The sequence below is a fragment of the Podarcis cretensis genome (genome assembly GCF_951804945.1).
Source record: "Podarcis cretensis genome assembly, chromosome: 2".
NCBI classification, from domain to species: domain Eukaryota; kingdom Metazoa; phylum Chordata; class Lepidosauria; order Squamata; family Lacertidae; genus Podarcis; species Podarcis cretensis.
In genome coordinates this window covers 98,659,383-98,674,601 of record NC_137171.1, presented here as the reverse complement: position 1 = coordinate 98,674,601, position 15,219 = coordinate 98,659,383, and the positions used below count along the sequence as shown (strand labels likewise).

At 45.0% G+C, this 15,219-nt stretch overlaps 1 protein-coding gene across 1 annotated transcript in view; it reads left to right on the top strand.

Moving 5' to 3' along the window:
• Nucleotides 1-15,219, top strand: part of LOC307208607 (uncharacterized protein) — a 50,247-nt gene that overhangs the window by 9,318 nt on the left and 25,710 nt on the right. Inside the window, exons 4-7 of the mRNA XM_079963392.1 lie at nucleotides 218-450; nucleotides 7,271-7,507; nucleotides 9,266-9,343; nucleotides 11,104-11,317. Of these exons, the coding sequence (XP_079819518.1) occupies nucleotides 218-450; nucleotides 7,271-7,507; nucleotides 9,266-9,343; nucleotides 11,104-11,317 (762 nt within the window). The remainder of the gene's footprint in view (nucleotides 1-217; nucleotides 451-7,270; nucleotides 7,508-9,265; nucleotides 9,344-11,103; nucleotides 11,318-15,219) is intronic.

Genomic DNA, 15,219 nt, shown 5'->3' with positions numbered 1-15,219 from the left:
TCCTCAAGACCTCCACCGCAAGGGCTAGAAGAATGTTTTGTTTTCATGGAAATTGCCAGTCTAAGAATCACAGCTCCCCCCCCCCCCCGGCAGCTTCTAGTCAGTTTGTATAAATATAAAAGTTTCATGCGTTGGACATTGCCAGTGGTACTTGTGTATGTGAAGTCAAAATGGTAGAAATGTAATGTATTTGCATCCTGTTTTCCTTTCTGCCCAGGGCAACTTCACAGGATGCTGGTGCGTATGACGGGAGCCAAAACGGTTTTGATAATAGGAAGGCTAAAAGTCCCATCCATTTTGGCTATGGCTGAACTGGTGCCAGAAGATAGCAGCATAACCATATGTGCCCCACAGCCCCATTTTGGAGAATCCAGCCAGGAGGCCTTTGATTTCTCAGCTCATGGCAACAAAATGAGGGCACAAATAGGACCAATAATGGACTCCTTGGAGGTACAGTTTTGCTTTAAGAACTGTTTGTTGAATCTAAGTGACAAACACTGTAAATTATTGCAAAGCTTCACATACACCTGTATTCTAAATTCCCTTGCTGCTTCATTAGACCCACCAAAGATTGACTCCATGAACGAAGGTCATACAAATTAGACTAGGCTCATAAGATTACCCCACCCTTGCATTTAACAAGTTGCCTGGTGCAGAATACTGCTGCAAAATACTGAGGGTCTTATCTGGGTGGGGAAGGGGGGAAATGTATGTATTAATCATCTTGCTCATGAGCCTCCAGGTGATTTACATAAAATGAAGGGAAGGAAAGAGGAAATCGGCCTTCTAGACCTTGACCTTCATACTAACCTGGAGTGGAATTAGGATCAGAAAGATGCACATTTTGTGGTTGTAAAGGTCACCTATCTGTGCTACACAGGGAGGTAGGTCTGAGAGTCGAAAGGAAAAGGGCACTATTTGCTTTCCCCCCAATCCTCAGATTTCCCCATGCTGCTTGCCTTAAATCTGAACTCTTGAGTACTACTGTATATAGTAGTATAGGAGTTGGGGAAGCATGTTCAGGAGGATAATAATAATAATAATAAGAAGAAGAAGAAGAAGAAGAAGCCACTCTGGGCGGCTTCCAAAAAAATATTAAAATACTGTAATACATACTGTAATACATCAAACATTAAAAGCTTCCCTAAACAGGGCTGCCTTCAGATGTCTTCTAAAAGTCTGGTAGTTGTTCTCTTTGACATCTGGTGGGAGGGCATTCCACAGGGAGGGCACCACTACCAAGAAGGCCCTCTGCCTGGTTCCCTGTAACTTGGCTTCTCGCAGTGAGGGAACCGCCAGAAGGCCCTCGGTGCTGGAACTCAGTGTCCGGGTAGAACGATGGGGGTGGAGACGCTCCTTCAGATATATTGGACCGAGGGCGTTTAGGGCTTTAAAGGTCAGCACCAACACTTTGAATTGTGCTCGGAAACGTACTGGGAGCCAGTGTAGGTCTTTCAAGACCAGTGTTATATTGTCTAGGCGGCCGCTCCCAGTCACCAGTCTAGCTGCTGCATTCTGGATTAGTTGTAGTTTCCGGGTCACCTTCAAAGGCAGCCCCACGCAGAGCGCATTGCAGTAGTCCAAGCGGGAGATAACCAGAGCATGCACCACTCTGGCGAGACAGTCCTCAGGCAGATAGGGTCTCAGCCTACGTACCAGATGGAGCTGGTAAACAGCTGCCCTGGACACAGAGGACGCAGAGGAGGATATAAAGTTGTTCTGGTGGGCTTGCTAGAGATCAGGCCTCCCAGTCAATGATACAGCTTGAAAAAGGCCCAACATCTCACTACCCAGCTGGGCTTTAGTTAGGGCCAACTGAGATCCTCATATGCTCTTCCTGCTCTTCCTCACTGCAGCTTTCTTTTGCATTATTTCTGCTGTCTTTCCTTTGGTTCTCAGTTAAATGGTTGCAAGCTTCTCGGACTCTTTTGTCGCTGTGTGCTTGACAGGAAATAAATATGTACACCTCGATACAATGATTTTGGCAGATACACTGAGTGGTGGTGGTGGGGGGGGGGAGAACGTTACAGATCACCTGCAATGGTGCAAGGTTTTAAAAATCCTTTTTGGCTCCCTGCAAAGAGTGTGAAATTAATTGAATTGCTGTTGCTCTCTAGTGCTCATTCAGTGTAACTGACTGTGAATAAAAATATCTAGAGGCAAGCAGAGTACATGCAGTGTGAAGATTAAAGAAGGGCCCTGGATGGGAGCGAAGACATGAAAATGGAACCTTTAAAGGAGAGCGCCGCGGTTGATTTTCCGACGGCGTGCTGTAAACAGCCCTTGCGAAAGGCTAAGTGATCTAGATTGTCAAACGCGGCCAGAAGGAGCACGTTTTCAATACCTCCAAAGTGGAGTTAAGTTGGAAAGAGTCAAAACTCTTTGTAGCACATTTAGCACTGCTGCTTTTCTCTCAGCCCTGAACATCCAGAATGAGGGAACAGAGGCTCCCAAAGATGGAGGGTGGAGAGAGAGAGAGAGAGAGAGAGAGAGAGAGAGAGAGACACCAGGAAATGCCAAAAGAGGAATACATATATTGTCTGTTTAACCACATGTCTTACCCATGGTGGTCATTGTCCACCAAACATATTGCATTCAGGAATATATTTCTCTCTCTCTCTCTCTCTCTCTCTCTCTCTCTCTCTCTCTCTCTCACACACACACACACACACACACACACACACTGATAACTGAAAATATTCTTGCCCACTTTTGAGCTCTTGTTGTGATTGTTTCCACCTTGGACATCGATTACATCTGAGCTTTTGAAGGTCTTGTGGTAGTGGACCTTGCTGCGATCTGAACATTTCATGTGGTTGAGCAGTGGGGAGAGGCTGCAGCCACATCCTTCCAGGTGGCAACCCTCTTCATGTAGAAATTCAGCAGAATGTTCATAGGATCTCCTTGTTAGTATCTGTGCATTGGATTGGATTGGATTGATGTAGCATTAGAGACAACATTCCCTGTCCCCCTATTGCCCCTTTCTGGTTTATCCCATATCTGTGGTTAGCTTTCATTCATGATCATTAAAGCACTGAAACTCCCGCAAACACAGAGTTTACTAATCTGTATGCATTGGAGCAAGCACATCCTCTCCAGTGCAGAGAGGTTTCCTGGTGCCTGAAGGTACGCCCGTTCAAGGGAGAAAAGGGCTTCTTCAGACTGAAGACGAGCTGCAGTAAGCACTCTGGTTAGATGGGCCAAGAAGATTACGATACTGAATGAGGGATGGAGTTGCTCTCAGAAAGAGAAGAGAGAGAGTGTGTGTGTGCAGAGCCATCTTCTCAAATAAGTGCCATATGGAGGTGCCTTATGTGTTCTGCCTGCTTGCCAGATTTGTTCCTTGCCAGTTTGTGTGTGTGTGTGTGTGTGTGTGTGTGTGGAGGGGAGGGTTGTTTAAGATGACAAAGCCAAAAGACTGAAAAATAATTCATCACATAGGCAAATGAGGCCTAGGACGTTAAAGCAAAACTGAGGCAACTCTGGATAGGGCAGACACTTACCCTTCGCAAAAAAAAATAATTGGTACAGTTTGCATAAATTTTGTGTCTATGCTAATTTATTTAAATAATTTATCTGATGGGAGGGATCCATTTGCATCTCTGTCGGGGCTCGGAGCGCCACTCATCCCAGTATTATGTCTATTATACTCCCCCCCTCCTTTTGTTCAAGGGTGTCAATTTGAATAAAATATTGGGCAGGCCCAGGTAAGCCCTGCCTTGCATAATCGATCACAAGATGTAGCCCTCACACACCATTTGAATGACAATGCCCATCAACTTGGGACAACGGCCCCCTCAAATATTTTATTGGGGGGGAGAAAGGGACCTCAGCCCCTAGGAGTTGGGGCCTATGCTTTTGGCCAAAATTGGTGAGATCCTGGGGGGACCAGATCAGGCCCCTGCAGTGTGGAGTAGCCACCCATATAATAGTAATGGGAGACTCTGACTGAAATTAGCCACAGTCTTCCAACACAGATTTCAAGGCAGTTTCCCCCGCCTCTCCCATGCTTTGCTCAACATCAAGCCTGCAAAAGACTTCTTGCTCACCCTTTTGTGACATTTGGCTTGCTAATAAGGGTGTTCCCATACTATGGAGTTTAGCTTTTTTCTTAGGAGTTCAACATGGCCCTCTGCCCAAACAGTGCTATGGTGCCTGAGATAAGGTCGTGTTTGTTTCTAGACTCTAGAAACAAGAGCCAAAAGAGAGAGGACGCCATGGTGGCCATTCAAAGCTAATAAATGCAATTTGTCTCAATTTTTTACCCCTGAAAAAGAGGACGTATCCTGGAAAAAGAGGACGCATGGCAAGCCTATGCAAGATGGCTTTACTAAATGGGGAATAAGAAAGTAGTGTTCAAATAGACAAAGAAACCCACTAGTATTTATTTATTTCACTTCTACCCCCACATTTTCCTCCAAGGATTCATAGATTCATGGAATTGATGAGTTGGAAGGGACCCCGAGGGACATCTAGACCAACTCCTGCAATGTAGGAATCCTGCCCACAGGCATCGCTGTGTGGGCTCGAACCACCAGTCTTCAGGTTGACAGGTTGAGAGGCAGTGACTGGCCCAAGGACACCCAGTGTGCTTGAAGTCTGAGTGGGGATTTGAACCCTAGTCTGCTAGGTCCTAGTCCGAGACACTAACCCCTACACCACACTGGCTGTGTATAAAAGATGGCATGGTGCAGAAGGAAGAGATGGGTCATCCGCCTGGGGAGCTAGGAAGATGCTGTCCCATTGCCAGCGCCAAAGCAAGATTCAGCTGCCAGTCTGCTCGGTTTCTGTACCTGGAATAGGAGAGGGCACTGTCATCTCCTTTGCTGCCGTAGGCATCAAAATGTTTCGGGCCAGCCCCTGTTGAGCTTATATGAGACTTGGCTATGTGGAGCTTTTCATTGTCTCGCATGGACGCGCCAATAAGCTAAAGCCAAAGATTTCCTGTGCGGATGCTTTGCAGAAGGTCAAAGGAGGCAAGCTCTAATTCATGCTGCAGATCATAGACTGAAGGATAGGGCAGCCCACAGGCTGCCTAGGTGCCTCAGTAGGGATTTGGGTACACAAGGCAGGGAATTAGCAGATGGTTGTGAACACAGGCGGGCCTACTCTCGCACGTTCCCCAATCCCTTTGCAGATGCTGGTCTGAACAGCCGCCAAGCAAAATTATCCCGTAGCCTCCTGTTGCACAGGCTTTCTCTGCTTGCTTGGATGCCGAGCAGAACATATGCGGCGGCCTTCCGTGAATGCTCTCCTTTCTCTTTAAGACACCCAGGCCATGTTAAAGGAGCTGCTGATATAGCCAGACTCTTGATATCCTGTGGTGGCCACAGGGGTTTTGCGTTTCCTTTGCCTTGTGTCTTAATCCCTTGCCCATAAAGGGAGACAATTGCCTCATTATAAAAGGATAATGAGAATAAACACTACAGCAACAACAACAACAACCACTCAACGTTTTGAGTGTTTGATACCCCTCACATTGATTAGGGCAGAAACCATACATTATCATCCTGGTGACATGCTACAGGGTCCCCATCGTGTAAGGCACCGTTGTAACATGTTATTTATATATCTAGCGGGTTTGGAACTTTTTCCTCACGCCCTCCAGGCTTATTATTATTTTGATGGAGGCGCAGTTTCAGATCGCTCCTTTTGAAAGCCTTAACCAGATAATACCGGGAAGTAATAAGGACGCATTTGCAAAAGCTGCTGGTAATTGCAGCACCGCTGTGGACGTGCGCAAGGGACTTTGCTGCCTTTGTCATCCCCTCCTCTCGTTTCTTCGACAGGCTAGGTGAAGAGGTTGAAGCGCAGATCTCATTTCCCCCTGTTTGGCTGCTTGTGAAGTCTGCCAACAGAATCCACCTTGACAAAGTCAAGGACTCCACGTTTAATGTTGAGCTGAGTGAATAAATTATGCATGAAATTGTGTCGGAGTCTCTAGTGTGCAGAATTGCTCCTTTTGATATGAAAGGTTAATTCAGAAAGGAGTCCAAAATAGCTGGAAATTGTGGGGATAAGTGGATAGTATTCACTGTTGTGAGCTGTTATTACTAGAAATTGCATTCCCTCTCTAGCTTCCCCCGAGATTTAGCTTTGCCAGTGAATATAAACTGTACTCAATAGAATAGCATCCAGAAGCAACAAGAGTAGATGTCCACATACAGTGAAATATTCCAATAGTGTTTTTAAAAGGGCCGTGTGCTTTCCCCCAGGTATATTAGGTGCCCCTGGGGTAGCCAATGAGGTGCAGCTCGCATCATCCCTGAGTATTGGCCATAGCTGATTGGACCTATAGCTCAACAACATCTGTAGTGTGCTTTCTTGGCTACCTGTGCCGTATCCTATATATTCCACAGTATAGAAGAATTACAACCTCATTTAGGTCAAGAACAAGGTGCATCACTGGAAATCACCAAGGTGTACCAGCGCTGTATGAAGACAGATTCTCTATATGTGGGCAACCGCGGATGGAGGGCATCTTGCCCTATTTACTATACTGCCCGAGATTCATTGGACCCAGGAGGTGATTTCTCACCTTGCCATCTGTACAGGAAAGATGTCTCTCCCCACAGCAGAGAAGGTCCTATGGCTTCTTAGTAATGTAAACGCTTCATTGACTCATAAAGTCACCCTTTTTTCCTCTGGCAGCCAAAAAGATCAGAAAGAAGACCCTGGACAATATAGCATTATTGAACTGTAAGGGAGATGCAGAGATCTAAATAGAGACTATTATTTGCGGCACGGCATCCCTTTATGTGTATTTGTTTTTTTATTCAGATTTGTCATGGCTGGCGACTAGTATGGAAAAGTTCGTTTTAAAGGAAACCAGATAGCCATGTTTGAAAGTGTCTGATTGGGCTGTTGGGCGATGTCCAGATTCCAATTTGAATACTCAAAGCAAGGCAGGTCTCTTTTCCTTAGGTGTCTCTGCAATACCAGCTTGAGCGCCGTTCTTGTCTTTGCACCAGCCACTGCCAGCCATAGTCAACTAGCAGTGCAGGGTGAAGTCCACTGTGTATTAAGTTTGCGAAGCTTAGAAATGCTGGCTCGGGTCATGTTGATCCACAAAGTGAGAGTTGTAAGAACATGTCTAGACCTGACCAGAACTATCCGGCAGCTGGATTTTATTATGTATTTTTTTAAAAGCAAGCAGGCAAGACATTTGCTTGTTTAAAAGCAAGGACACCTGACTTGTTTTGGCCTCGGGGCCAAATAACACATAGCTATGATGTTTCCTTTGACATGGTTATAATATTTTTGATTCCAGGAGTTAGCAGCCGTGGGGAAAGATTTTGATATAGTCTTTATTGATGCCGATCAAAGGAACCCTGCAGAGTACTATCGCTTTGTCATGGAGAACCATTTGCTGAGGATGGATGGGACGCTCTGCATAGAGAACGCCCTCATGAAAGGAGAGGCCTACCTGGAGAATACGGCAGATGAAAATGTATTAGGTGTCAAAAAACTGAATCAAGTAATTAATTCAGATCCTCACACGGAGCAGGTTAGTGTGATACAATTAAGGGTGACATCAATATTATAATAGCTTTCTGCATGTTTCGGGGTGGAAGTGCTATGTTTGTTTAGGCGCTTCTGCTTGCTCCCTTCCATTTGACATAAACATACTGATTATCTTTATATAAGCTTCCCTCGCTAATAGGAATATATTATAATCACATTAAGGTGAGGTGGGTGGTGACTGAGGACTGAGCCTTCTTTGTTTGTCTCTCTCCCCCCACCCCTCACTCTGAAATGCTCTGCCTGTTGCCAGGTAAAAACAAATTTATTTGCCCGCTCCTTTTGATTTGGTATATATGCTCTAGTTTTAAAAGTATGTTTGGTGCTTTTAGTGCTTATTCAAAGTATGCCTGCTGCTCTCTTTTGCTGTTACAGTGGTATCTCAGATTACAAACACCTCGGGTTACAAACACTTCGGGTCACAGACTCCGCTTACCCGGAAGTAGTAGCTCGGGTTAAGAACTTTACCTCAGGATGAGAACAGAAATCGCACGGTGGCAGCAGGAGGCTCCATTAGCTAAAGTGGTACCTCAGGTTAAGAACAGTTTCAGGTTAAGAACGGACCTCCAGAATGAATTGAGTTCATAACCCGAGGTGCCTCTGTATAAGACTCTCTTTCTCTCCCCCTCTCCCTCCCTCTCTCCCTCCCTCCCTCTCTCTCTCTTTCTCTCTCTCTCTCTCTCTCTCTCTCTCTCTCTCTGTGTGTGTGTGTTTGTGTAAAAAAAGAGTGGTAGGAAACCTCTGGTGGGATTCACTGTAAAACTAAATAATAAATACATTAAGAACTGCTTATTTTCTCTTTCTCTGCCGGATCCACAAGTTTCAAGATAGCTGAGATGCCTGCCTCATTGGGCAGGGGGAGACTAGATGGAATCAGATAAAAATTATCACCGTAGCTTTTCACTGTAAGTTTCTTAGTGTGGCACTAATGAGATGGAGCTGTCAATCTGGCTTTCCTACATATCAGATAGTTATAGGCCTGTGAAATTGTACTGGGTTTCTGGTGGGTACCAGGGTTTTTCCTTGAGTCTGACACAGACAGGGTCTAATGCTGGTGCTTCTGGGCAAAAGAAGAATTTGAGAGAAAGGGTAAGTCTGGCAAAGAATCGAGCGAATCCCTCGCTCATCACTGAGGGAATGTCCCTCATGCTGTCACTGGGCATCTTTCCACACTGTTCACAGGTGTGAAATAGGGAAGGAAGGAAGATAGGGAAGGAAGGGTGCTCTCTGTCTCAAGTCAAGAGCAGACACAGGTGTGCTGTTGCCCAGCAGGGCTGCCTGCCTTAGACTCCAGGCACTTCAGGTAAACTCAAACATGCACAGCTTTAGGAGAGCCCTGCTTACTCCTAGGTCTCCAGGCCCACAATGGCTTCTTCTCCCCATTCACCTCTATGTTCCCTCTTCAAGCTGACAGAAGCCAGGCAACTGTGAAGTCTTGCATTCCAAGACCACAGACCCAGTTCAGACCAGCAGCAAACACACTAGTTTCTGCCGCCAAGATAGAATAAAACCTTCCACTGATCCCTTTCAAAACTGACCTTGATGTATCTAAAGGTGGTTTGATGAAGTAACAAGTGTTTCCTGAGACCACGGCGGGAGGAAAGGACCCCTGTTACTGGGAGAGGAAGGGGCATTGTGAATGTTTTTGACACTCCTCTCTGCAATAGTTGCCATGACTGGGCTCAAAGTGAATGGATGAGGTTTTATCTGAAGCGTTTCATGAAGTGTGTTTTCATTTGTCAAGGTGGTCCTCCCTGTGGAAGGTGGCTTGATTCTTCTCCAAAGGAGTCGGATATGTGCCAATGAGGAGACTAACCTAGGAGTATGTATTTGCCTCTCTCTAAAGGAATTTGTGTGCATTTCAAACTTGAAAGAAAGAAACAAAAAAAAAAAAATCTGGCCATTTTATCCCCTCACGCCATTGACTTGCTAGTAAGGCTGGCCTCACACATTTGCATCCCTCCCAGTCAGAACTTTGCTCCCCCAGTTGATGGCCTCTGATTTTTAATTTGTATATGTATTTATTATATATGTCTATAATACTAAAAGAATTTTGATAGTGTTGTGATATCTAAATATATTTTTTTTATAAACAAATAACACAAAACACAAATCTACCCTAAGGAAATAAAGTCAAACTTCCTAACCAGCAATCCTGAGCCACACAGTCCTGAGTACCCAGTGGCCACTAATCATGATAGCACCATATTACCCCGAGAAGTAGTCATACACGTGATGGGGTAGCACTAAGGAGTTTGCCTCCTAACAGCGGGAGTGCTGCAGCTAGATAGGACTGGGGAAGGGCAGTAGTGAAGTTGCAGCTGTTTTGGCACATCTCTGTGGTTGCAACAGTGAGCTCCTGCCCGTGCTCCCTTATAAAACTGCCAGCATATTTGCAAAGCCAAGCCAGGTCTGGTATGTTTTCAGATTGGTTGGGGGGGAGGAACCAACTGTATGTTGAGATTCCTGTATTGCAGGGGGTTCAGCTAGATGTCCCTCAAGGTCTCTTCTAACTCTACAATTCTATGATTCTGGGACTGGCACTCAAGGCGCTTTCTCAAAACTCGAAATGTGCCCACTGCATCAAAAATGTTGTCAACCCCTACTATAGATACATACAGGTTGTGTGTGTGCTCTATTCACAAGTTTGAGTGAGTGCATATATTGAAAGATTCTGGGCAGAAGGTAACAGAAACTAGTGCTTTTTTTCCTAAAAAAAATGTTTAGGGGTACTTTCATTTTGACTCAAGAAAATCACTGTTTTATAGTTCAAGTCAGGAAAAATAAATACAGTAAATGGACAAAATACAAAGATTCACAAAATGTTTAGGGGTATGCGTCCCCCTGAGTCCCCCCTGGGAAAAAAGGCACTGATGGAAACTATCAACAGAACTGTGCAGAACAACCTTGCACTTACAGAGCGAAATATCCTTTTGAATTATATGCCCAGCACATGGAACCTTACAAAAGGACAATATGAGTGGACTCTCTGTGCCCTTACCACGGCAAAAAGACTGATACTGATGAATTGGAAAAGTAAAAATGTGGCTCCCTTCTACGATTGGATTGAAGACTTATACAAATTTGCAACATATGAACAACTTGCACATAAACACATACTTGCCATTGATAAATTCAATGATATTTGGAATCCAATTTTGCAATTCCTGTAATAGGTTAAGATCTGGTGAAGTGTAATAACAACTTTGTAAAGAAAAAAAAAGCTTCAGCAAGTGCATAAAGTTTGGGAGAAGGGCACAGTCCTGCTCCTCATTTAAATGTTGATTATCCATTGCAATTGTTGAGCTAATTCCGATTACGCTTCCTGGGGGTTGGACTGGCTGAATCCTTCCAAAAGCTTGCAGCAGCAAATGCAACTCTTTCTAAGCATGGAAAAATGCCCATGCTAGAAATCCACGTCTTATCCATATGGGGGCACTATGTATACACTCATTAACGGTGAAAGGCTTGCTGAGCTTCCTGATCGCAAGCTCTTGAAAGTGAGAGTGTGTCGGCTCATCTTTACATGTCACACTCTCTTCCTTCGTGCCTCAGCGAACTCCTCTGTTTTGCTTACAAAAGGGTGTTGTGAAAGACGACGTGTTTTGGGGCCACCGTGACCGCCGCATCCTTGACCGCCTGCAGCTGGACGGCAAAGTCGCCTATGTCACCGGAGGAGGCCAGGGGATCGGCCGAGCCTTTTGCCATGCGCTGGGGGAAGCAGGGGCAAAAGTAGCTGTGGCGGACCTGGTGCTTGCCAAAGCAGAGGCAGTAGCATGTGAGCTGAGGCTCAAAGGTATGAAACACAGATAGCAACAGGAGAACATCTGCTTTTTGTGCTGAAGTTCCAGGCTCAATCCTTGGCGTCTCCAGTGGTGCAGCTAGGGCTGGGTTGGGGGCACGGTCCCTATCCTATGGTCCCTAGCCAATGGCACCCAGAAACAGCAGATGCATAAGGCAGTAGCAAACAGGAAGGTTCGGCTAGTGCCTTCATTATACACCTTTAGGCACCAGGTGAAAATGTTCCTTTTCAACCAGACCTTTGGCTGATTGGCATCCAAAGGCCTTTTAAATGTGTTGTGGGAGGGGGAATTATTGGTTGGTTTATATTGTAATTTTATCTTGCAAACCCTCCTGGAATCTGCGGGTGAAGGGCAGTGCACAAATTTAATAAAAAGCAGGGGCCCAGACATGTAATTGGGTATATATGCTCACTTTGATATATTTTTCCTGTTAAAAATATGGATCATCCTTTCCTTGGAATAGTGCCTGTTCCAAGTAAGTACGTTCTTAGCACCAGGACAGTAGAAACAAAACTCTTTACGGTGCTATGATTGAAACGAGCTTAAAATGTGAAACAACACATGTTCAGAGTAACTTTTTAAAAACAAACAAACAGGCTTGTCTTTTGTTGCTGTAGTTGTTCTAACACAGGTTTTCCCAAACTTGGGTCTCCAGCTGTTTTGGGACTACAGTTCCCATCATCCCTGACCACTGGTCCTGCTAGCTAGGGATGATGGGATTTGTAGTCCAAAAACAGCTGGAGACTCAAGTTTGGGAAACCCTGTTCTAATGTATCTGGACATCTAGAAGTAGTTGTAAAGCATGGTAGGAGGAAGGGAAATGCTGTGTGTTTCACAACCATAGCTATCAACTTTCAGATTTGAAAATAAGGGATCAGCAGCCTTGAAAATAAGGGATCAGCTGCCTCACCGGTCCCGGGGACAGTCTATGGGATATCTAGCAATCCGGGATAGCAGAGGGAAGCAGTGGGAAATGGTGCTGGAATAAGGGAATTTCCCACCAAAAAAATGGGGAGGTTGACAGCTATGTTCACAACTGAAGGGCCACCCAAAGAGCAGGAGCAGAAGACGATTAAATTCAGGGTCTAAATTTACCCAGCTCCACACTAGGCATCTCCAGACAGAGATCTGTGCCTGAAGCCCTGGGCAACTGCTGCCAGTCAGTGTTAATTATACTGAGCTAGATAGACCATTCCTCTGACAGTATAATCGTTTATGCCCCCAATGTTCTGGACATCATTCAGAACAATTATGCACTTTGTTTATATATTACTTTACTTTTCTACTCTATTCTTTCTCCAAGGAGCTCTGGCTAGCATACATTGCTCCCCACTATTTTGTCCTCAAAACAGCCCTGCGAGGAGAATAGCATATGAAACAGCGAGTGCCAAAGGTCACTGACCCGAATCCAATGCAGCGTCTTTTACACAACTCTGACTTTTTAGCGTGTACCTGGACATCAACATTTGCCGTCAGTGCTGGTTCCCGTAAATGCAATTGTATGGACCTTGTGCAACCCACCAAGGCAAAGGCAGCCCAGCAGGCATTGCTTGTCTTGACAAACCTCTCATTGTCTTTGGCTAGAACATTTGTTAGCACAGACCAGCAATTGCCAGTAACATCCTTAGTCCGGGATGCAATGATTCTGCTCTTGCCGTCTGCTGCCGCGAGCTCTCCCGGTGTCATTTGGCAAGTTTACATAATTCAGTTCCCAAGCATGGCTCTTGTACAAAGACGGTGCGTATGTTTCTTCTTAGAACAGCAATGGAAAGGTCAGAGGTGGGATGTTCCCAAGTGGGATGCTGCAACAAAATGTTGCAGTGCAGAGGGTTGCCAATCAGTGTGCCAGCCACTCCAGTTGACTCCATTCCGTTTCCCCAACTTCCTTCTGTTCTCTCCAACAGCTAGTTGATATATTGCGGCCACTGAGATTGCTCAGTCCTCATTGGGCTATTTTTTTGGCCTCTCCCTTGCCCTCAGTTAGAGGTTTTTATCCCAAAGATTTTCTGTACTGCTGCAGTCAGGTTTCTCTAAGGCTACATAAAGCGATGGCACTCACCTTGCAGGCGAGAGATTGGTGGTGGCAGGTGAATCAGTACATTTGGGCGGGTGTATGTGACCTGCGGCTTAAGAGATATTCCGTACAAGGGGATTGTTTTGAACAATAAAGCAAGTTCTCTAAAGCTACTGCCTCAACTCTTTGTTGGTAAACAAGGACTAACTTAGCTTAGCCGGATCCTTGTTGCCTAGCAGAGATGATTCAACCAGGAAAGCAAATTACCCTATATAGAATTCTTCACTGGGGTACTTGAAGGAAAAATAACATACAATGAGGCATGACTGACGGGAACAGAGGAGAGCAATCTTTTGTTAACCGGTTCTATATAATACACATCAATCAGCCAGCAAAAGAAGGTGTTCCATACAATAAATCATGTGTCAGCTGTGGCATTTAAGATTTTTCCCTAACAAAGTGGAGCCAAACAGCAGCTATTGCTCTCCCTGCTCTTTATGCTACCAGAGAACATATCCGCTGCATAGCCACAACAAATTAGGGCCAGTTCTGATCAAACGCCGTGCAGGGCTCTTTATTACCTTCATGTGCAAATTGTTACGGGCGCATTGCACATGCTAAAATGGTTGCCGGATCAAAAATGCTGGCTCAGCTCCACTAGGGGGGCATTAATAAATCAGGTTGCTTCCATGGGATCCAGACCTGCCAACTCTCTCATATTGAGAGGACACCTGATAGTAAGGGAGAGCCTCTGGCTTTGAAATTCAATCTGACCTTACCTCTCTTCCCAAACCCCTAGCCCAGTCAACACCATCTTCATTCAGGCTTTAAAAGCAATGTCATTAAAGCCATCTCCCCAATAATTTGCTTGCTCATGAAAATGAGCACCTGAGAAGCTGCAGGGTTGGGTGAAGGCAGACATTTGTGCAAGACTTGAGCTCCTTTGCAAGGAAAACTCTGTAAGAAGACCTTGACGAACCTGAGCTCCTTTGCTCCCATAGCTAGGGAAAGAGCATTGCTTGATAGCTATCCTAAGGTTAGTCCTTGACTCCTCCAGTTCAATCAGGCATCCCCAACCTGTGGCCCTCCAGATGTTTTGGCCTACAACTCCCATGATCCCTAGCTAACAGGACCAGTGGTCAGGGATGATGGGAATTGTAGTCCAAAACATCTGGAGGGCTGAGGTTGAGGAAGCCTGACCTAGAGAGTTGCTGCCAAAAGGAGTTGGAAAGGATTGGGCCAGATGAACCAGCAGTTGAAGTTGGTTTACGTTTGGTTTCAAATACTTAAATGTCTTCAGATGAAATCAATACAAGTGAATAAGGATTTAGGACAGCAATCTGATGCAGCCTTACTTGGGCATCAGCCCCATTCAGTTCAGCAGGGCTTCCTTCAGAGAAGACATAGAGAGGATGGTTATTCTTCCCTATAACAAGGCTTGTTTTTCCATTCCAGTGTGGTCCATACCTTCTCTCTTTACCTTGTGGGGTAGATTGGCTTTGGGAAACATGTAATATAATATTACGAAGATCCTTCAAAAAGTGCACTTCTCCAAATTCTGCAGAGCAATTCTGCAGCCAAATAATGCTTATATTAGGGTAAAGTGTGCATAAAAATGCACATCTTAGTAAAAACAACAAACATGTATTATAGCAGTAGGGAATTTGGTTTTCAAAGAAATGTATATTAGGCAAAGCTGCATACAAAATACACAAAATATATTAGGAGAAACATACTCTAAAGCATTTATGGATTTCCTTGAGGGGAAAAGTGTATATATTCACAAACAGATGTGGAAATGGGGAGAGCTGAAGGGGCAAAATGAGAAACTGAGTGAAACCAAAACTGACAGATTTTTCCACCTTAATCTAGAGGCCAACA